The sequence below is a fragment of the Bombus vancouverensis genome, chromosome 10, assembly GCF_051014615.1.
Source record: "Bombus vancouverensis nearcticus chromosome 10, iyBomVanc1_principal, whole genome shotgun sequence".
Taxonomy (NCBI): Eukaryota; Metazoa; Arthropoda; class Insecta; order Hymenoptera; family Apidae; genus Bombus; species Bombus vancouverensis.
In genome coordinates, this window is record NC_134920.1 from 7,866,722 (window position 1) to 7,889,278 (window position 22,557).

General features: G+C 45.6%; 1 protein-coding gene across 1 annotated transcript in view; it reads left to right on the top strand.

The window, feature by feature from the left end:
- Positions 1 to 22,557, top strand: part of LOC117157007 (uncharacterized) — a 291,632-nt gene that overhangs the window by 106,549 nt on the left and 162,526 nt on the right. The window contains exon 4 of the mRNA XM_033334628.2: positions 8,165 to 8,330. Within this exon, the coding sequence (XP_033190519.1) occupies positions 8,165 to 8,330 (166 nt within the window). The remainder of the gene's footprint in view (positions 1 to 8,164; positions 8,331 to 22,557) is intronic.

The following is a 22,557-nucleotide window of genomic DNA, read 5'->3' on the forward strand; positions in this document are numbered from 1 at the left end:
AACTGCAAATCTTCGACGATGATGAGCCTGCTTAGCTGGCCTGAGAGCGATAGTAATTAACACAGAGAAACATAGAAAGAGCGATAGAAAGAGAGAAAGAGAGAGAGGAAGACAGGCAGTCTTTAGCGCATGGGATAATTAGGAAATAAAACGTTATTGCGTTGGTTATATAAGATAAGAAAAGGAATAATCTCAAAAGAAATAAGTTGATTCGCGATTCAGCAATTGCCGAATGACGGCGGAATCCATCTCAATTTCAGTCACTGTACAAATTTCTGATACGTTAAAACGATATAGTTTTCTCTTCTCGTCTGGCGACGGAACAAACGCTGGACAAAGATCCGATCCCATTGATCCTTTTTGGTCTGTGGAGACAGCGTAGGGCCTGGTGCAATTAGCCGGATGCATCGGTCTAAACAACCGCGACGCGATTCCCTTCGGTGCAACCCCGTCGAGACTTTCACCAACACGTCGCTTCAGTCGCGGCACGTAGCCGTTCACAGATGCACTGGATCTTGCACCATCGCGTATACACGCGCGTGTACTCGCGCACACGCTCGCATGCGCCCGACACAGGCATCTTTATTGCACGGTATATTCACACTAGGCGTAATATCTCAGCGCGCGGACGGCGCGTATAATCAATGACATCTTTACGAGGAGAGCGATAAGCCGGCGAATTCCACGAGAGCAAACGCATCGTGGAAAACGATGAAACAAGGAACGGTGAAATTTTATAGAAAACTAGTGGGATCGATCGGAAGGGGAAGAAGGAAGAGAAAAAGATATAGCAACGATGGTTGCAACGGTGCAAAGGAATTACAAATGGAAGAAGCGTCTCGGATGTCGTGTGACGAAACCGTCGTTGTTTAATTCTTTTATCGCGCGATTTTTACACTCGCGGAAGTCTCAACCGTATCGATGTTGCGATCAAAGGATTAATTCGCATGTACGTACGAACTTGTTCGACATCTCCTTCTTTCGTTTCGCCTTATCATACACGACAACGTTCTTGTATACGTCTTGGAATGGTTTCGCCGTCTGTTCCCTTATTTCTACTCTCGTGGGACCGGAGATCAAGCGGCGATGATGTCACGAGGCGTGTCTCGTATCGCGAAACGTGCGCAGGATTTTTGATCCCGGTATTTTTCTCCTTTTCTGTTGTTTCCCTCGTGCCAGTGTTTCGTTTTCATGGCCCTGTTTAACATCGACCACGAACGGTCGATGTCTTGCTTCACCCGCGAGCGAACGTGAACTGCGTTTCACCTGCGACCAGGCTGTTTTCGACGGGAACACCGGGCCTCGATCGTTGAATATATTTTTAGGAATGCGGGATTAGGGCAGAAAACGATCGACCACGGCGAAGCCAATCCACGAATAAATTATTTATTAGGAACTGGCGCGGTGAAAGGTAGAAAGCGCGGTCCATCTCAGTACCTAGCAGGGAAAAAACCATACGATTTGTTGCGCAACGCCGTAGCGTGGAAGGATGAAAGTTACCACGCTGGTGGAGTCGATTTTCGCAAAAATAACGCTACGGTCGTTCCTCCGTTCGATTGGCGGCGTGTAACGACCACCGTAGAAGTTCTACGACCTCCTAATTGAATTCAATCCCGGTCGAAAAAGGCTGGGTCCACTGCTGGTTGGCCGCAGATGTCGCGGTAAAAAGCAAATTAACGTCGGAAAGAGTGATACGAAGGTGAGAAAAAGGGTTCGTTCCCGATGGAAATCGAGGACGAATGGAAACTGCGTTCGCAACGTTATGGGGACGCTCGTCCTTTCCTCGAATTAGCGCTTCCTTCACCGTGTAGTTCTCCGCTTTTATTTCGTCCGTTTCGCTTAACGAGCACCTCTCATCCCAAATAAGGGGACGAACGACCGGTGTCATAAACATTCCCGGCGCTCGAATTGAGCCGTCCGAAGTGGTTCCGTGTTCGATCGCGATTGACAGTTTCGTAAAAAGGTCCGTCCTTGCTGTAACGATACGCTGCAAGATGTATGATTCCGTTTCGAAGAACCGTGCCTCTAATTTGCTCTGCTGTCGTCGAAATGCGGGACGTGGTCGAACCATTTCGTCGGGAATTCGCGTGTAGAATTTCGGAGGAGTCCGGGTTTCTTTCTCCGTGTTTCAAGACGAAGAAGATAAGTTTCGGTGTATCGATTGGGTATCAAGCTTTTTGCTTTCATATGATCGTATAACACCACTTTTCGAGGAACGCATTGCACTGATTTCTTACCTACAATTTCGGATACAAATGGTCGGTAATTTTAATATGAAATACTTCGTAAATTATTTACCATCTACGTCTGCAGCCATATATCAAAGCTTTCATAAGAGTAAAGTAGCTTTTACACAGCATCGTGTAATCGCTTTTAATTACTCGCAACTATAGCTTGCGCAATTAATTACCGTTGCATTTACACCTTGTTAACATTCACCGATGAATAACACTACGAAGGTAACCGAAAGTATCGGCGTTCGAAGGTCAACTTGGAATTCGTTTAATACGCTTGAGTAATTTCTTCGACAATTATATCGAATAATTCACGCGATACGAACGAGGATGAGAATTCGATTGTCGATGAAGGATATAAATCGTGGCGGAGATATAGTACGTTCGGCAGGTTGTGTGAAAGGGCCAATGCAAAAGAAGCGAAACAGGGAAGGTGGCCACGGGGCACGGCCGCTCGGTAAATAAGGATAATACCGCGTTCCAAAGGTCCGTGCACCGTGCGCCGCCGGTTAATTTGGTCAGCCTCGATTAGCCCCGTAAGACTTACAGCGGCCAGTAAACTGATTTATCCGCACTCCGCCGCCGCTACTACTCGCGCGCAACGTTAATGAAGACAGTTGTGCCGTTCAGACACGTACCTGCCTGGATCACCTTTGCTCGTCTGGCTAAAAAGAAGTCGGGTTACCCTGCGTTTTGCATAATCTGCTCGACGTCAGTTTCGAGCAATCAATAATTGCGGTGCTCTTAATGCGTATGTATTAGACGTGTATGCGTTCGATCAAGTGAATAGTTGCCGAGATTGGTCACGTGCAGCGAACTACTAAGTTGGACGTTTTAAATTGAGACTTGTCGTGCTTCGTTTCTTTAAATATGAAGTTCTTCGGTTGCTTGCTCGCAGGTTGATTTCTTCCGTTTTATAACAGTTATTTAACGATACATCATCGCGTGGAAAAGTAAGAGAGTTACATTGTTCGTAACATTTGTACGAATCCTATTTCAGAAGATCTCGTTCCAAGATATTATTGAATGTTTCCATAAGACTGGAATTCCTTGCAAATCTGTTTTCGATGTCTTTTAAGTAATACACGATGATGCATAAAGCAATCGTATCGTTGGAAATTATAAAGAAAATACAGAAAGTACTGTGGTATCACAATATTTTTACGAGTCCAAGAACTACATTCGCGTCGTACATCGATACTCCTTTCCTATACGTAATTATCTCGAAACCGATCTTATCACGCAACAAGTTCGGCTATTTTCAACGAATGACGTTATATCGAGCAAGAAATGGAGAAAAAACGTGTTGCAATGTTCAAGGTTATGGGTCGATCGCACGTTACCGTGGACAGACTAATTCGTCGTCTCAAAAATTGCTCTATAAACACCCTATCTCTGGTAATGTCTACATCGGCTGTTAACCTAATCTCGCGCGCGTCGAGCTTGCATGGCCGCGGCGCGTACGCCGAGCCGATCGTAATAAAAAGAAACCGTGTATAATATATAATGGGCCTATCTTCGTAATAACTCGTAGTTACTTCGGCCACGGTAGATCTTGCCGATAATTCCAAAGACAGCCATAAGCCGGCCGTTGTGCACATGCTCGCCTCCGATCCTCTAGGAAGGCCAGGACCCGTCGACTAATTTATTCCTCGTGCCCGATCCGAAACTCTTTGTATTTTATAGTGGCAACGTTATCCATCGATGCATCGATTTTTCCCGCGCCAACCATTTGCGGATCTCGCGTCGACGATTTTAATCTCGACTCGATGAAATTGTAGAAGGTGCACGGGAAATTCAAATGTCAAGGCTCAACAACGGTATTTTTCACGGAGAAGATGGATACGCGAATGGAACTTGGTTGGATTTAAAGTAAAACGAGATAAACGAGAAACAGATGATCGCAAATCGGTCGTCTCTATCTTACGGAAATTTCGTTATTTCAGTGTCAGAGTATATCTCTTTTGTGAACGGAACGCCAAAGAACTTAGAACGACTTCTAACTTTCTATAAGATTTAATTACTGCCTAATTGGCGACCAGCCGCTGGCTCAAGAAGAATATTCGTTTCTTCTGTCTTTCTCGCCTCTTCGACGTACACATCCACGCACATCTGACAAATGAAAGAACCCGGTATCAATTTCCCTAGACGACGGCTCATTAAAAGTTATCGATCACTGCTTTGCTAACGTATTATTATATTTATTAGAGGTCATTATCCATATTAAATTTTCTTAATTACGTTTAACCGATCTAATAACGTCTTACGATAATGCGCTAGCCTATGTTCGATCTCTGCTGCTCTTTTGCATAAATTATCGCGGGGACAGCGACCGGTGTAACTGCGAGCTGGCAATGAATTGATCGCCGGCCATTTTTATCACGAAACATTTGTAGTAATTAAATTAATTCCGCCGGGATTCGTTCGGTCGTGGATTGCCTAACGAATGATTGATGAACGTTATATTCTCATTACCAGTCGCTACTGTGGGAACATATGTACGTATAATATGCAGTATATAAGCTGCTACATATGTTCCTTATATATCTCGAGCGTACCAGCATCATTAAGAACAGTTTACCCGGTCTTTCATTAGTCATCGCAGATTTAATACGTCGTTTGATTTCATCCGTAGAACAGCAGGTTCGCCGTCGTTTCGTTCCTTTTTTAAAAGAGGCTCAGGTATCGTAGATTTTGTACCGAGACAAATCGCGTGAAACGGTACATGGAAAGAGAGACGGATCTCTTTGCTGAATTCTCGTTAAAACGTATTGATTTACAATTCGTTATTGCGTACGCGTCGTCGTACATCGAATGAAGATTGCTCGCGAAACGAATGACGCAAGCTAACCGAAGCATATTGCGAAATTTAAGGATTTGCCTTCAATTTTGTCAATAAGTTCTCCATTGGCATGTTAATCTTAGGCGTGTGGAATTTTCCAATTGTGGAACATGTAAGTTTTCAAATTTCTAAATCTTCAAGAATTATAAAAACAAATCTGCAATTCGCAACTGTACCATTTGCAATTATACCGATAATCTCGTTAAACTCTTGCACCTCAGCGTTACGTAGAAACGAATATTATTTGCATATCATAATTTCAGCAGATTTATTATATCCGTTTGTTGGAAGATCCTAAATCGATCGTAGCCGAGTTCCTCAATTAGAACAGCGAGATTGCAAAGACTGCGCCATTTTTTCGCGTCGTGATACGCATGCCATAACGATTTCATTCTCGTGGCCGAAACTACAAGCGAACCTGCTAGACCCTTGTCCCCAGTCATGAATAACAAATGCACGTAACGACGAGTTTCCTGAAAACGAGAACACCGCCATGGGCGTGTCTCGCGTGACGAGTATCTCTTTTTTGGATCGATTTGCCGGTTCATTTCGCAAGTTCTTCCTATTCCAGACACGATCCGCGATTACAAACATCGAGTTATTATCGTGAGCAAACTTCTGTTTATGTCAAATGTCGCGTGCGGTAGATTATTGCCGAATGTTATCGCGTTACCAAGAAAGTACGAATCGATAGTTTGACTAGCCGAACAAATTGAAATAATCTGGCAAGAAAAAAATGCTGATTCATCGAGTCGACCAATCTATTCGCTCTCTTCCTTCGACCCTCCTCCGTTTTGGCCTTGATCTTCAAGTAGTCGATCAATTTCCAATTTTAATAAATCTATTTCCAAAGTAGAAATTTAATTTTTTCAGCGTCGTCGGTTATTTCGTCGATCCTCGCCGAAAAGCAACGTCGTCTGATTCTTCAATAATTTTTTACACTTCGCGAGATACGCTCGATTCTTTGTTTATTCAAACATCTTCATCTCGGTCGAGTGTACTTTTGCTTCTACTCCGCTGCATGGAATTGTAACACTAAATAAACGGACGTGAAACCAATGGAAATCTCTAACGTTCAAGATTTCCTTTCCTACGTAAAGATACTTCGTTCCAAATCTATTTTGAAATGCCAGAAACCAACGGATATAGACCAATGGCAATCGTAGCAGCCTACATCGGAAACGTTTTATTTTCTCTTGGCATTGCCCACGATTTGTTAACCGTACAACGTTACCACTTCATCCAGTTGTCAACCGGATTACGTTATTAGCCGTGTATCGTGTCGCACGACGCGATACCGTTCGTTCGAGGCTGTACGGAAAGGCGGGGGCGGTGGACGGTCGATTTTCATTGCCGATATATGCTCGAGCATTCCCACGTCTCGTCAAGGCATTACCTGGAAACAATCGTGCTTTCTCGGTGGTCGAAGCGTCTCGTCGCTGTAAATTTGATCTTCCGCCCGACTGTTTTGTGAACCCGATACCGGCACGGATCCTTCGCGCGAGTACTCGTAGAATACAAAATGCCTCTTTTTCGTTGTCGCCCGTGACGACGATTTCTTCTCCTCCACCGAAACAGGTTGTACCGAAGGGTTGAACGAAATCGATGCCAGATCGACAGCGTTCTGTTGGGCGGTTCGATAATTGGGCAATTTCGGTTTTTCGCTAAGGATGGAATTGAGATTGGAGAAAAGACTTTCGTTAGCGTGGATCAGACGAGTTTGTTATTAATGTGTCGAGCGAATTAGACGAGTTATTTTCTTGAACATTGAAATATCGCCGGAATTTAGATAATCATGAAAGAGGAAACCTATAACGTTGATACGTGCGCTTCAAGTGCGATTGTTGACAGTGGATTTATAGCCGCGTTTTTATACGAATTCTGTAGAATAGGATGTCTCTCATTACTGTCGAAACTTGTTTTAAATCTTCTTTTAATCCTGATCCGAGATATTAATCCGTGGCAATAAGAATCGCAATCAGCGATCAGGACGAAAAATTCAAATGCAAGTTTGTGTCCGATGTCGTTCTCGCGTGTGGCACGGCCATAAATCTTGGCAAACGGAGGGAAATACGCAAGTTATTAAGCGCGACAGGCGAATGCCGATGATGATCTTATAATTACTCGGATTACAAAAACATAACGAAGACAAATCGACGAGTCGATTCCTTTGAAGTTATGCTTTCCCTCGAATCATCACGCTTGTAACCCAACAACTTGTTTCCACAATCTTATCTTCAATATGTTTTAAAAGCAGAGCAATCCTCGTTAACACGAGCTTACCTATAAATAATATATTCTCGCCTTTCGATGAGATTTAACGTAATTCAGGAAATCATTTGGACGCGCGAAAGTGATTTTGGTTCTCGTTGATCGCGCCCACTGTTCGTTCGACAATCGAAGACGATCGAGAAAGTCAAATAGCATCGCTGCTATAGACAGTGGGCAAGCTCTCGGGTCATTCGAATCTCGTGGGAACTGGTCGTGATTAGTCCACGTCAATAGCAATGCTAGTTATGCTAATTGCGCGAAAGCACTTGGGCCTGCTACCAGCATCGTGCTCTGCAGCAGATAAGCTAGGTACGAAGGTAGTACCTTTGGCTATCGATTTATCGGGCTCACTCCCTCGGAGAGGTTTCAGATCGGCCGCTCTCGATCATTGAAGCGCGATAACTTCGACCGTGGAGCGCGTGAATTTCGTTTCGGATTATAAGGCGATTCAGAAACGGGTATTTTCAACGTATCCTGTATTTCCATTCAAATGTTTGAATATTAGATTTGAATATTTGTATTTTAATTAGTAAGGAATTTTTAATCTCCTCTGATCTAAAAGGAAAAAAAAAAAAAGAAAAATTCTTTCATTTTCACACACTCGGCGGAACAGTAAAATCGAACAAGATCTAACGCGGAACTCGTCTCGCGATACGCGTTCAGCGTAGCAGAAGTTCTAATTACACAGTCGGGTAATTCTAAATTCAGGGAATTAACATCTAGGCAGCCGTTGTTTCATTACATCGAGCCAAAGGGAAGCTCATTTTGCAAAATTGATTGTAGCATGCATTAACGAGCATGTTCGTTTCTGTTTCAGGCGGCGGGACCACCGGTGCAACTGGAACCAGTGGATCTGTCCGTGAAAACTCCTGTGGTGTTGCAGGTGCCTCGGTATAGTCCAGCGGCTATAATTACCGCCGCGGCTAGAAGAATCCCTTCACCTTCGACGACGCCTACACCGCCGCCGCTCTCCATATCTACGGGTGAGTCGACGAATTTTCACAATGCATGCATACACCTATTCAACGCTAAAGAGATTTTTCGTTAGCGTCAATTCAGAGTGAAAAATGCAAATATCGCAAGCGACAAATTTCTTTATGCGCATACCTTTAATTCTTTCGCCGCGATAAGCCAACGAACGTCAATTCGATATTTGTCGGATCGTTTAAAATACCTGATACGTTGTTAACATAGTTTTCTAATACAAGGGGGTCGATAAGCATAGTTAACGCTTGGCATAGTCCGCATTGGGCCGGGGCATTCGAGTGGCGCGTTTAAAATTCCAGCGCTCGCAACACCGTAGAACTACACATTATGAACCAAAGGCGAAGGAAAGCAACACTATCGGCTATCGCCTGTCTCTATGCGCGCGTGTGCACAGGTGCACGATCCTGCATACACCTATAATAGTATCATGGAACAGTCGTCGTGGCTGGAAAGTGGCTGCGCTCTCGCTTATGGATAAAACCGCGGAGATCTCCGGCGATTGCGCTTGCTTTATGGGTTAATTATGGACGATTTTTTCTACATACCGCTTGCGGACGAGCCCACAAACCCTAGCCATTCTATAGAAGATCGATTTGCTCAGCAAACTGCGTTTTACGAACGAGTCAAGGCTATACAAGCGATAGCTCGCGTCCTTGCGAACGCAACCGATTAACCGAGCTGCATTGCTACTAGGATAAGTGTGTTTGCATCGTTAGTGATACAACTCGACTAGGTATAGAGAATTTCATATCATCAATTGAACTTCATTGAATATTGTGATAAATACAAGAGTATGAAAATACTTTTACGCTGTACGAAAGATTAATTCCAGCTAATTATTGAAAGTGACAGGATTTAGATCTTTCGCTTCTACGATTATTAAAAGCGTGCAGGTGCTTTTGACTCGACGAGTGAATCTTTTTACAAATTTCATTACGTCTCATGTAAATGTCAAATAGAGAGCAGATGGTAACGCTGTAAAAAAGAAGAGCATTTGGAGAATGTGTGGAGCAGATTGTAGTACTCCTTGCGCTTAACGCGGTCGTAGAACGCGTGGAATTACCTTGTTCCGATAGCCCGTGCCCCGAAACGGTACGACGCAAAAAAAGGACTGGTTCCCGAAACGATCCTATGAGACGTTAATGGCCACCGGAGAACTAGCAGTTACTTAGGCAGCGGTAAAAAGTTGTTACGTTTGCTCGCGTAAAATAGCCACGCGATGTAGCGCGTTTAAACCATTTGGGACCGCGAAATAGTTCGGTCGGGGGCACGGGCCACGCCTCTTCTTTATTAAGTGTATCACCAGCTACGAGAGAAAAAAGCGTCGCAAGAAGGGTATAAAGGAAAAGAAGAGACAAGCGTGCAACGACGCAGCGCTCCAGTCTGCTTCTGGCTAGCATTTGGACCCGCATTCACTTCCATTTCTGGATTAATGACCACGCACACCTGCACAAAGCGGAGTCCGAATGCGATTGGGGTCGCAACCCGTAGTCCTTGCCCCGGGGCATCGTTGTCCTATAGTCACCGTGTTCGTCGTCTCGAAACGCCGCGAGAATACTTCTCTGCTCGAGGAGCACCCGTTCGCTGACTGCCGATTGGCAATTTGTCGGAGCCGTGCCGCGGGTCTCGTGGGCATACATGTTTGTAACGTTCAATGGGGCACCATATGCGACTCTTCTCCGAGATAAATCTGTTGGAAATTATGATGGAGGGGTGGGGGTTAGTATTGGCAGATCGATGTTTAGAAGAAAGAAAGCGTTTTGAGAAAATTCAGTAACGATTCGTGAATCCTATTTACGATTGGTACATCTTATCGTACTTACGTGTAGTCATTTTGCTATACGATTTATTTTCTATGGTAGTTTTCTCTGGTAGCTTCAGGCTGATTCATCGAACAGATTCATACTGATTTTGTGGATGAAAACGTGAATGGTTAATACACTTACCGATACGTTGCGTTCGGCATTCGGTTTCGATGATGTCGAACGAAAAATTATAATAATCGAAAATCTCAGCGATCTTGAAACCTGAAGCAAGGATTTGTAAGCAAGTAGAAGCATTCGAGTCCTTAGGAAGGCACCCTCGGTTTCCTTACAGTTGATCGGTTTGCGGCCGCAGCTGCCAGCGATATAATACAAGCAGATATTGAGCATAGGCTTCGAATGTCGAGCCTCCCCTTTCCAGGTTCGACTCGAGGCCGTGTATAACGGCTCGCGTCCGTTTCCTCGCGCGTTCATAAATCGCCGCTTGGTGGCTATCGGAAAATTCCGATCGTGCGTGGATACCATATACGCGAGCAGAGCTGGCCGACCTGTTGTGGCACTCGCTGCACATTCAACAGCGGCTCGATTTCTGCGTTCAGGATGTCCGAAGGTCTGTTTACGCAACGAAAAATAAAACACCTTGAGAATCGGCCGAGCTCATCCTCGTCGATCGAACGACGTTTTGACATCTTAGCCGGCCAAGGATTTCGTAATTTAACGATCGAAATGCAAGGATGAGTCATCGGTGTGAGAATAGTTTGCTTCCTCGCGTGGTTCAAAATCTTTGCAAGGTACCGCACACTTTCGAGTAGTCGGTTAAATGCCACTGTCGTCATTTTATTCTTGGGATGGTTCTTGGTTTATAAAGAATTGGTTGACACGTGAAAACAAAGCAGAGTAGAATGTTGTTTCTGAAAAATTGATAATTTGGCACGACACAATGTCTGTCGCATCTTCTTAAATTGTACAGTTAACGTCGTTTATTATTCCACGTACATTGATGAGTAATATAACTCGGGGCACTGTAATTCGTCTTAAACACCAGTCTAAACGTACCTTTCGTCACGCCAAGTCGAAACCACGGGAATTTTTGAAGCATAATGAACGACCAGTGATCATCGCAAATTTCGAAACACCGGAACGAATCCCATCAAGAAAGCACTTCACCTGGTAGAATGATATTACGGCATACCTCGTGAACATAGTGCGAGGCCGATTAAAAATGGCAATTAATGTCCCCTACGTTCAACTATATGCACCGTGATAAATCACACGGTCGAACGTTTCGTAAAACGACGACGGTCGAAATTGTCGAAATTCGTAGACTTGAGAAGGCGTTTCACACACTCGGCTGAAACGTTGGATTTCTACGAACGTTACCTTCGATCCTACGGCTAAATCGTAGTGCAAAAACGAGCAATTAAGGACGTACGAATACTCAAAGCAGGCATTTACCGTGTTCCTTTTCTGTGTTTCGTTGGTCGGACCCATTAACCGTCGAGAGACTTTCTAGCGTATTAGCCGGCACGATCTCGTAAAAGTTGACGAGCACATTAGCGTGGTACTGTGGCGTTGTTGCGGCCTCGTGGTCGTGGTCGCGGCTTTCATCGAGCTCCCCTTTCGACTCCCTTTTCGAAACGTTGCCCGTTATAAAGGAAACTTGTCACGCGTCACGAGGGATACGAGCACGAGCGTCCCACGGATCTAGAAGTGACGTCAGTCAGGCTGTTTGCGTACGCGAACGTCCACGGGGCGTGCAGCGATTCGGTAAAAGGGCCCCGCTGTGCGAAAGTGATTCGCCGCTGCGGTAATACTCCTCGCATATAGATACCATCCGAGTGAAATTAGAAATTTGCCGAAGGTCGTTCTTTCGTTTGTATTCCGCGCCGATCGAAATTAATATGGGCCTCGGTTCGCGGGGACGCGACTACACGGGCGGTCAACCAAAGCGAGCGCGTCGATGTTTCTCGACTTTATTTGAAAATTGCAATAGCGAAAGTAATATGTTTCTATGTTCTCCGGTAAAACATAGAAAACGGAAATATTTCGCAAAAGAAGTTGCGTTTCGGTGTTAATAAATTTTTAAATGCGAATTAAATATTGTTACAACGAAGCATCGTGAGTACGTACAAAGATTACAGTTGTATTAAAAATCTAAATTCTATCTAAATACGAATAAGAATCTTACGAACCTTATTTCGCTGATATTATAGACACTTGGACGAAGCTCGCGCCACAGCGTTAAATTATCTCCACGTACAGTGGTGGCGCGGGGAAGATCGGAATTCCGTGGCAATTAATATTATTAGCGTAATTGCGAGGCGTAGCCGCGCGAGATAGACACCTTTATTGTCTATTCCAGCGTATAATTAAAGAAAGTTGTTGGAAGAGACGCGTCGACTTTTCATTGAAAATTATCACGTGGATTTTGCTCGCCTCGAAAGCACAGATACATATCTGATGAAACTTTCCCGGTGAAAGTCACGGATGATTCGCCATTCCAGTTTTTCGTACTCTCGTCTACGTTTCCTTCGATCTACCGTAGTTCTGTATTTTTCTCCGGTTTTAACGGAGAGAAGATGACGGATAGCGTCCCGTTTTGTTGGGAGTCGGTTCGAGCCGACGCTCCCAGAGTTTGATTGTCTTTGATTAATTACTCATGCTGTTTCTCGGCCGGCGGAAGCCGACGGGTAGCAATCTAGATAATGCGTAACCGTATTAACGGTTCAGCGTAATCTTCTTATATTTAAAGAGAAAACGCCTGGAACCAACGACGCTATGTAGTTCTTTGGTTAGAATATCGCGTCGTGACGACTCGATTTTTTCCAATATACTTTTTCTCGCATATTTTTCCATCGTCAGACGTAGAAGGCAATTTTTGTGCTTTTATTCTTTTTCCTTCCGTAAACGAAGAGTCAACGAACCTAATGTCCAACCATCGTACGTGAAGATGTCTCACAGAATAAGGAAAACCGTTGCGAAAAATTCTTGGGAAAAGCGCAGTGATTTAATAAAATTCTGAAATTGCATGAAAGTAAAATATATGTCAATTTTCCTTGAATTTCACTCGATACTATCGAGTAGCTGTAAAATCTCAAGCTTATTATTCCGTATGTGAAATAATTATCAATGGAATAACATAGTCGCCAATCTTCTTATGAGCGTTCACAACAGCAGGTTAAAGCGATAACGGAATCCCGACGACATTTGCAACGGATCAGAAGTGAAATAAAAAGAGAGACAAGCACGTGCAGTGTGCACAGTAGCAGCGTGACACCGACACTGTGTGTTGCTCCAGCAAATAGCGGCTTGTTATCATAGCTCTTCCTTATCGCGAACAGTGCGGCCGCCGCGCCGGTGGCATGTTCCGACTATCGAGATAAATCCTTGGCGAATGGTAAAACGATAATCGGTGACTGAGTATAACCGATTGGATGATAAAAGCATGTTGCGGCATGCCGGTCGGATTTGTAGACGTCACGGATAATCAGTTTGTCTGAACGCGGCCTTTAAAGCGGCGCAATTTGTCATCATCAACCAGGCTGGATGGTGGTAACCGAATTAGAAGCTCGGAGAAATAAATTTTAAACGAGAGTTTCCTTTACACACCTCGAAGGTGTAGCTTAATGCTTAGGCATTTCTCATCGTATGCAAATGGTCGTGAAGATCCTTCGGTTGGATAGAAGTTTTGCGGAGAAAGGCAGGGAAAGGAAATTTGCAAACGTCTATAAATTGTTAGTTACATAATGTTAAACGCGATCCTAATGAAATTATAAACGAGGGATAATGAATTTAGAGATTATCTCTAGCGAAAATATCTTTGAGCTTTCGTTGAACGTAATAAATTGTTCTTTAGCGAAACGCAAAGTATCGTTAAAGTATCGTTTACGTAATTAAATATTTTGATATAACTTTTCAAGTTCATTTCAACGGTTCACTGAAACTATTAATTTACTCGCGACATAAAACCTATTGGTCATAATATCCTGCGCTACTTCGGATTGATGCAACAACTATAAACTTCGTCCTCCACTTTTCATCGTTTCTTTATTTTTATCCTTATCGCTTCTTATTGCTTCTAAAAACTACTAACAAAGATATAAAGAAGATATTCGAATTTTCACATACATAGATAGATTAGAACTAGGACCAGTCTCTGTCAATTCTCTCTTTCGTCGTCGGTCTCATCATCGGCTTCATTTTTAAAGCTAAGAATTTTCAAAAAAAGCGCAAATGCGAAAGTGCGCCAATTCGATAGCGTCGCGGTTTTATTAGCCGCAATTAAGGTGACGTTTATGGGTTCTTATCAGAGACATAGAGCACAGTGCGGACATGTTCCGTCGATCGAGATAAGTCCTCGCGTTGAATGGCAAAGCGATCATCGAAAGAGAGAGAGAGAGAGAGAGAGAAAGGGGGAGCCGCCGGTAAGACGAGTAGCAATAGGCGGTGGTCATATCGCGCTCGGAGCATTTCACGATACGATCTTAGATTCTTCATGGGAGCAGACGCGTAGATGCGAGTGCACACAGCCGGTCGACTCAGTGTTCTACGAACATACAACGATTATCGCCACTCTCTCTTTCTCTCTCTCGCTCTTTCCTCATCTTCCCCTCTTTCTTCGTCTTTCGCTCACCGATACTTAGAATCAGACCCAAGTGATTATGCAATGTACAGAATCGACCGGATCCCTCGCACTTCGACACTGGCGGCAGATAAGGCTGATAAAAGCTACCTTCTCTTCCTCTTTCAGCGTTGCCTGCCTCTTGTTCACCGGAATGGTTCTTGCGTCGTGGCTCTTCGATCACCTTCTATTCGATTCGCTGTTAATTAGCGTAACGTAGGGTGGTTGGGATTTTTTGTAATTACCGTTGGCGTAGCGTTCTCGCGTGATGCGAAATGCATGCATAGGCATTTACTACGGAGATTGATCGATGGATTTTATATGCTAGAATTTATGGTTGATCCGAGTGCAACGAATTACGCCTGGCTTAATGACTATCGTTTCATTGAAATAACGAAACGTTTAATTTGACCACGATTTACAATAATACCAGCCATCGGAAATCATTTAGTGGCAATAACTGGTGTTGTTACCGAACCAGACACCTGTTGTCTTCTTTCTTTTTTCCCCTCGATAACATCACGTTCGCCTTGACTTACCTTTAAACGAAGCCTGCATTCTTCTTCCGATCAAACGCAAGATACACGTACATCGTCGTACAATTAATTGCTTTTATATTCCTTCCCATTCAATAACGAACATATCGTGATAAATATTTTATGAGTCCTTACAAGCCTGCGAACTCTTTGTCGATTTATTAACACGCTGGAAAAATACTTAATTGATCGAAATAATTTCCAAGACGATAGAAATTGTATTCCAAGGTATCCATAAACATGGGTCGAAAGGAAATTAAAAGGAAACTATGGAGGAGACTCGAGAAGCGGAAGAGAGTTAGAAGGCGTGGAGCCTCGACGAAGATCGTAAGAGCGGGGAAGGTGGGATTTTGGTCGAAAGAAGAGAAGCTTCTTAGCGAGGGCAAAGCGTGAGGCGAATCTTTAAGTCGTTTTACGCTTTTACATAACGCCAACGTTCCGTTGCGCCACGTTTTCGTCCTCGTCACGGTGTAAACGGTCGGTACCGTTCCTCCTTCGTGTCCGACCTCCTCTTCCTCCACCTCCTCCTTTTCCTCTGCCTCCTCTTACCTTGCCTTTGCTAACTCTTTTCGAGAGCCTAAACCCGCTTGCTTGTGTAAGCTACGCTACGCTGATGGAAACGCGTCTCCTCCTAAGAGGAATCTTCACGACTTTCTACATCGTGAAGTCCATTTCTTCCTTCGTTTCTCCTTTTTCTTCTTCGCGAAGTTATTATCCTGGATGACGGAAAGGTAGAGAAGTGCAATGTACACAATGTACCTGTACGCTTCTTAGATTCTCATTTTCTGGTGACGGATAGTCGCGATTTATCCGAACCTTGAGGGATGGAAGGTACGAAGGGCAGGGAATGTCGGAGTTCTTCTTAATTTCAAAGCTTTCATATCGGAACGTCGTTTCACGTAAAAGAAAACGGACTGATTTTTATCCAAATTAATAAGCGAGTAATATCGTCTGTCTTTTCACGCGAAGACATCGTACGAATGACGCGACAGATGATAAAACTTGAAGAACTTCATTAGCAGCTACCCGACGCAACAGCCAGAGATCCGTTGGTCTCATTCCCATGGTTCATCGGCAATTACAGAGACCGCTTTCAAAAATCCACGTCCATTCGATAAAGACACGCTTTAGACCCGCGAAGAATAGAATACGATTAATGTTTCTTTGACGGTGAACCGTTCACCTTCCATCAAGCGCCGCTTATCCGTCGAAAGCGTGGACGGTAAGAGCAAACGGTAGCGGCACACTTTCAAATGAATTAAATATAATCGACTGGTCGGAAGTTGGGTTAAATTGGCCAGTCGAATAGAGAGGTTAACGGGCGGTCGAGGATGTAACATGGACGAAGTAGGATCGTCGAAATCCTTGACGTGCCTCCGGGTCTAGAAAGGCAGCTCTTCTCCCGATTGATTAGCAGAGAGGAATCGAAAGGTGCCTTGGTGGACTAACTTGCACATTCGCACGTTGCCTACGCGTCCGCAATGACGAAAAGAGGAGGAGGATGAGCCGAAAATCGTCTCGAGAGAAGGAGAGTTGTCCATCCTCGGGCAACCCGGAACCATTCATCATATTCTTTTTTTCCGGGCCGCTACGCTGGTACAATAGCGCGGTGGTTCCCTTGACATTATGTCCTCTTGTATCGTGTACTCGTCTCGAGTCGCCTCTGCTCGCCTCTATTAGAGGAGCGATAGTCGGCTGACATTTCAAAGATCGAACACCAGTCACCAAGATCGTTGATCTTTCAAGACTAGATCAGGTGTACATCGCCTTTATTCGCGCGTCGTGATGCCGCGATGGCGGCTTAATGGTCGCAAAGAGATGGCCTTGCATCTTCGTCGCTATCGATTCCTAACTTTTTATCGGAATTGGTAAAATAATCATAGCCTTTGTTATCGCAACTATCTTTCTTTTCTCTGCAACGTGTGTACCTTCGGGTCTGCGTAAATCATTCTCTTTGCAATCGTTACGATCTACAATGATCTTTAAATGGAAACGAAGCAGCATCTTACAATTTGCAAAGTCGTTTAACCATCTTGGAAAATTTTTTAACGAAAGAAAATTTTACACGATTTAATTGCACGTTCTTCCTCTCGCGAAACTCCGTCAGCTTGATCGTATAAACGAAAAAGCTCGGCAGGTATCGTTGTTGAAACGCGATGCAGGAATTATCGTCGATGTCTAATCTCTTTTCTCGAATCCGTCAAGCTTGCACGATATGATCGATATCCGACGTCATGCACGCACGTTACCGGTAATTAAGCACGTATACTAATCGGCTGCTTTAAGGTATGTACAATCCGTCTAAGTGGGGTGTTCCTCACCGACATGGCGGGGGCGTGAGAAGTGCCTTAGCCCTGTGACCTTCGTGGCCTCCAGGGTACCCCGGTACTACTCCTCCGTAGGTACTCGACGTAGCCACGTCGTGCACCGAGAGGGGGGACGGGAGAGCCGTTCAAAGAGCGAGAGGAAGAGAGAGAGAGAGAGAGAGAGAGACGACAGGTCGAACTCTACGCGCGATCTTCCCCGTTCGAACCGTACAGTCCGATGAAATTTTGACACGTTCGACGTTTCGCTCGATCTTCGACCTCCTGGTTCGAGAGTCAATCGGTAATGGTTCGCCCGTGGGAATGGCTTATTGATTTACTTTGTTTTTGGCGGGCTAGCGAGGTCTGGACTGCTGGGCAAAAATTGATAGACGGCCTACGAAATGGGGGCAACGGAGAAATTTTTTCCAATTCGATCGGAGCACCTTGAGACGTCGAAGAGAGGATATGGCTGATCCGATTTGAAATTAAGATTCGACCTGTCTGGAAGATTTTAATATATCGTTGGGCTTTGTGTCTGGGAATGTAGAAATCAGAAAGGTTGTTGCAATAAGCTTGTGAACTGTACATGCTCGTGTCGTGACTGTCTCGATTTAGATATTGCCGTAAACGTAACGACGTTATTAAGTCTATCTAATCTGAATACTTAATCTTGTATAAATTAGAGGAATATTGTAACAGGTACTTGAGTTGAAAAATTACAGTTTCGAATGATTTTAACTTGCAAGCTTTATCCTCCAACGTGAAATCGTTACAACTAGTTACCAAAAAAAAAAAGAAAAAAAAAAAAAGAAAAGTACCATTCAACCTAACGTGACGGGGGTCGCACGTGAAACGCACAATTTTCTTCCAAAGCTTAAAATGCCACTCGTTTTACTCTTTCGACCGTCGTTACCTTGTTAATCATGCCCGGCTGCGACCTGAATACGATCTTCCCTTGGTCGTTGGTCTCGCGAGGGATCATCGGATCTAGCAGGGTAGTCGAAACGGACACGGACAATCAAAGAGACCTTTCCCTGCTCCCTACTCCCTGGCTGTCCTTTCCCTCCGTTTCTCATCCAGTCCGTGGATCCTCTCTCGCATCTTCCATCCGTCTCTCCTGTTGGTCCGGCCGTGGACTTTCCGGACTTTCAGGCTCGACCCCAGGGCCCCGCGAGATGCGGTAGGAGAGTTAACCTTTCAGGAATGACTATTTCATGGCCACTTCCTGGGTTCAACGCTCCTGCGATTTCTATGCAGGTAGGGTAAAGGTATACACACGAATGCAAACACACAGGGAGTGAAAGAGACAGACGGAGAAAGAGAGAAACGGAGAGGGATCTCAACACGATCTCATGATTCCGTATATACGTGTACGCGCAAACCCTGAAACCTGACGTTCTGGAGAACCGTTCCCTTGTACCCGGGGCCTTATGTTCTGCGTGTACGCTGTGTAGAGTATCGCGGTGTAACCAGACGTAGAGGGGGCCAGAACCCAAGGGATCTAACGCATTCAGGCCTGTGTGCGCTTGCATAATATTAGACCTTATGCAACCTGCCCTTCCCACACTTATCACTGCCTTCCTCCTTCTTCAATCGCCTCTTCTTCCTTCTTCTCCCCCTTTTCCTCTACTTCTTCTTGTTCTCCTTTGTCCTTCCTTCTCGCTCGAAGGTGCTCTAGCCACATGGCTGGAAGGGAGAGGTGGAAAGTAGTGGTGTTCGCGATGAATCCCCACCCTGGGACGAGAGGGCCCGTGAGGCCTGGACGGTGCCTGATCACAGTGCCCTTGGCGTTGCGCTAAGCCTCAGGGTGGGGTGGCTCTTCAGCGAAGAAGAAGCGGGACTCGAGACGCGAAGAGCGCCTCTAACCAGCCACGGGAAGAAGACGAACTTCGAGTTAGAACGAGACGACACACTGAATCTACTCGTGCAGAGGAAGGAAGAGGAGAAAAACGGATAGAAGGAAGAAGCGCGCAGAGTCGTCTCGTGGTGCTCGTGGGACCGCGGATTCAGGGTGGTGGACGGGACGGGGGTTTGGTGGAGGGCCCCCTCGACTAAGTCAGCGGGGGTCAGAACGGAGATGCTCCGCGGTCGTGTCGGGCGGGGCTGCCCGCTCACGACTTGAACTATCGCACGCCCCCACTAGCACCAGCATCCACCTTCCAGCCTCGGCCTCGGACCGTTTTCTCGTCTGGACGCTACGTCCCGGCCGTCTACCTACTCCGTTGCCGGCGCTTAATTCGATAAATAATGCTGCCGGCTCAAGGTTAGGCGCGCTAGATCCTTGTCAATTTGTATCGCGCGCGGCCGCGCGGCCTCTCTTCCTTTCTTCTTCCTCTCTTCAAACGTTAGTTTCAGTTGGCCTATCGCTCTGCCGTTCTTCTCTCGATCGGGACAACCTGGGTCAGGAATTTCCGTGAGTTTATGTTTCAGTTACGTTTGATTGGTAGCCTTGTCGTGGGTCGTGGGTCGGGCCACGGTATCACTGCGACGACGGGAGTCAATCGGGCTACGTTTCTCCAGAAGTTCGTCGATGCTTCTTTTTGTTCTTCGTTCTTGAACGTCTTTCAAGCTCCGATCTGCAATCTCGGATGATTCGCAATTTTTTGGATGCCAAGGCGAATCAAGGGTTGCTTTGTTCTTCCTTGTCGCTCGTTGCGCAAGGAACGTATCCGCGTGGAGAAGTATCAATGGCCTCGAAATCGTTCTAATATATTTACTAGAAACCATATCCGAACGAATTACACCGTGTTCTAAAGCAGTTTTTTCCCGCCATAACGGGAAAAGGATCAACCGCGATTCTCCACACGTTTGATCCGAGCTCTCTGGCGAATCTCTAACGCGCACCTCCGGTTAACCGGCGTGAAGCGTCGCAGATGAAACGGCGTATTCTAATTCAATCTCGCGCGAGAGGGCTCGCGAGGTGGTTTTCGCGACCGTTAGCCGATGATTCGGGCGGCTAGGATGTTGGACAAGCGTGTGAGATCATAATCAAGGCGCAGCGTGTCCGACGCCGAGGCGTTAAACCGGCGTGTAATGACGTTGCGTATGTGATCGCGTCGATTCACCGGGGCGAAATGCGTCGACACGTTGCATTATAGTGTCGACGAACGAAGAAGGACCTCGCGCGTGGATGATCGACGTGTATATTCGCAGGATCCGTCGAAAGGAAGAAAAGAGGCGAGCCCACGGATGGTTGGCCTCGCGCCGCGCGCTGCATCGTAAATTGCCTATCGTAATAAACGTATTATCGCGCCGCATTGCCGCGTAGGACGTGGCAGACAGGCTAAACGGGTCCGTTTTGTATTCGCTGGCACCTGCTCGTGCGGCGTGCGCGCATTAAGCCGGATAAAGCCGCGGAAAATTGGCGACCGCGCTCTTCCACCTTGCCTCAGCTGCCTCGCTTCTTCGCCTCTTCGTCTTTCCTCGACGACGACGCGTGCTCGGTCGCCAGTCTGTCACGGCCTTGAAAAATGAGCGCGTGAGGTGAGGAAGATCGGCGGCTGTTTCCCAAAGTGTAATTTACCAAGGGATGGTAATGATGTCACGATCGAAACGTTTCTCTGTAGTTGTTGCGTTATTATTTAACACGTTTACGGTTTGCTATAAGATATATTCGATGAGATCAGGACAAGATAAGATCGACGAGAGACGAGATGCGTGTTGACTGTGTAATAACATCGAGTAGTAGTAGCGGACCTTGCTACCTTTCGCGTTTTTATCGTAATTGCGAGGGTGCTGTGCCGAAACAGCGACGACTACGGGAGTAATTTTGGTATCGACGTTTGATCTTTCAGTGCGGTGAATTACGCTTCGATCGAACGAGTTTCAATTTTGTTATTAATTTACGGGGCAATATTAATGGGCTGTGTATATTCCTTAGCATCTTGAGACTATAAGGGCTCGTTAGTGGAAGGTATATGTATTCTTCCCGCACCTGCATATTTCGCAATTTCAAGTTTTATGGTGCGTTGTTGTTGGAGCGAGGAGAAACACCAGTTAAATGACGTACACTGTGAAAAATAATTAAGGAGTAAATCTTACATTCCTGTAACTTAATACAGACTCGGAGCTAGCTAGCCCTACTTTGTATCAATTTAATCGCATAAAAAGTTCAAAAAGCAAGGGACGTATACCCGCAGTTGCGACAGAGTGGCAGTTCTCGCATATTTCTCGGCCGATCGATGATCCACGTTAAACTCAACCATATTTTACCGTAACCAAAAACCATTTCCATCGAATCGAGCATTAATCATTTTTTATCGGTGCTCGTGAGGTACGCGTGTCTGAAACGTGTGCAGGTTACGTGGCAGATCGAGTACCAAGCCCGTAATTATTTTCGTCGTACGAAACTGGTGCATCTTGATGCGCCGGAGATTCCCGTGGCCCCGGAGGCAGCGACGCTTGACCCAGTAGCTGGCCGATGGCAAGCGAGAGCTCGCAAGTGGATAACTGCCATGGAGATCGCTCAAACCCTACAAGTCGACGTCCTGCGCCTGGCTAGAGAGTGCAACCGTGCTCGACCTCCGTTCGGGACCGATCCTTCTTCGTTTCGACCTCTTCTTACATCGGTATCATTACGGCTCGGGTTCGTGGACTCGTGTAGGAATGCTTTCTCAGCATCCCTCTCGGCTGTTCGTTCGCGTATCGACGTTGCACCTGAATCCCGCACACCTGTGTGTTGGACGAGATTAGTCGTCGATTTCAGCTCGATCGAGTACGATTTCTAGGGGTCGCGTACTTCATCTGCGATCCCATTCGACAGAATGTTTGGAATGCATCTTGCGATCGGTGATCGAGATATAAACGTGGCAAGATACGTACCGTGAGAAGGACTGACCGCGTGTTTCTGCGCTTGATCGATAGTAAGCTTCTCGTAGCGATATTACGAATCTAGATATCTTGGGGATAATGTTTAATTGATAATTCCAGCCTTTCGTATTACTGAACATCGATAAGTAACGCCTGTAGACGCTCCTAGAGCTCTTCTTTAAGCTATC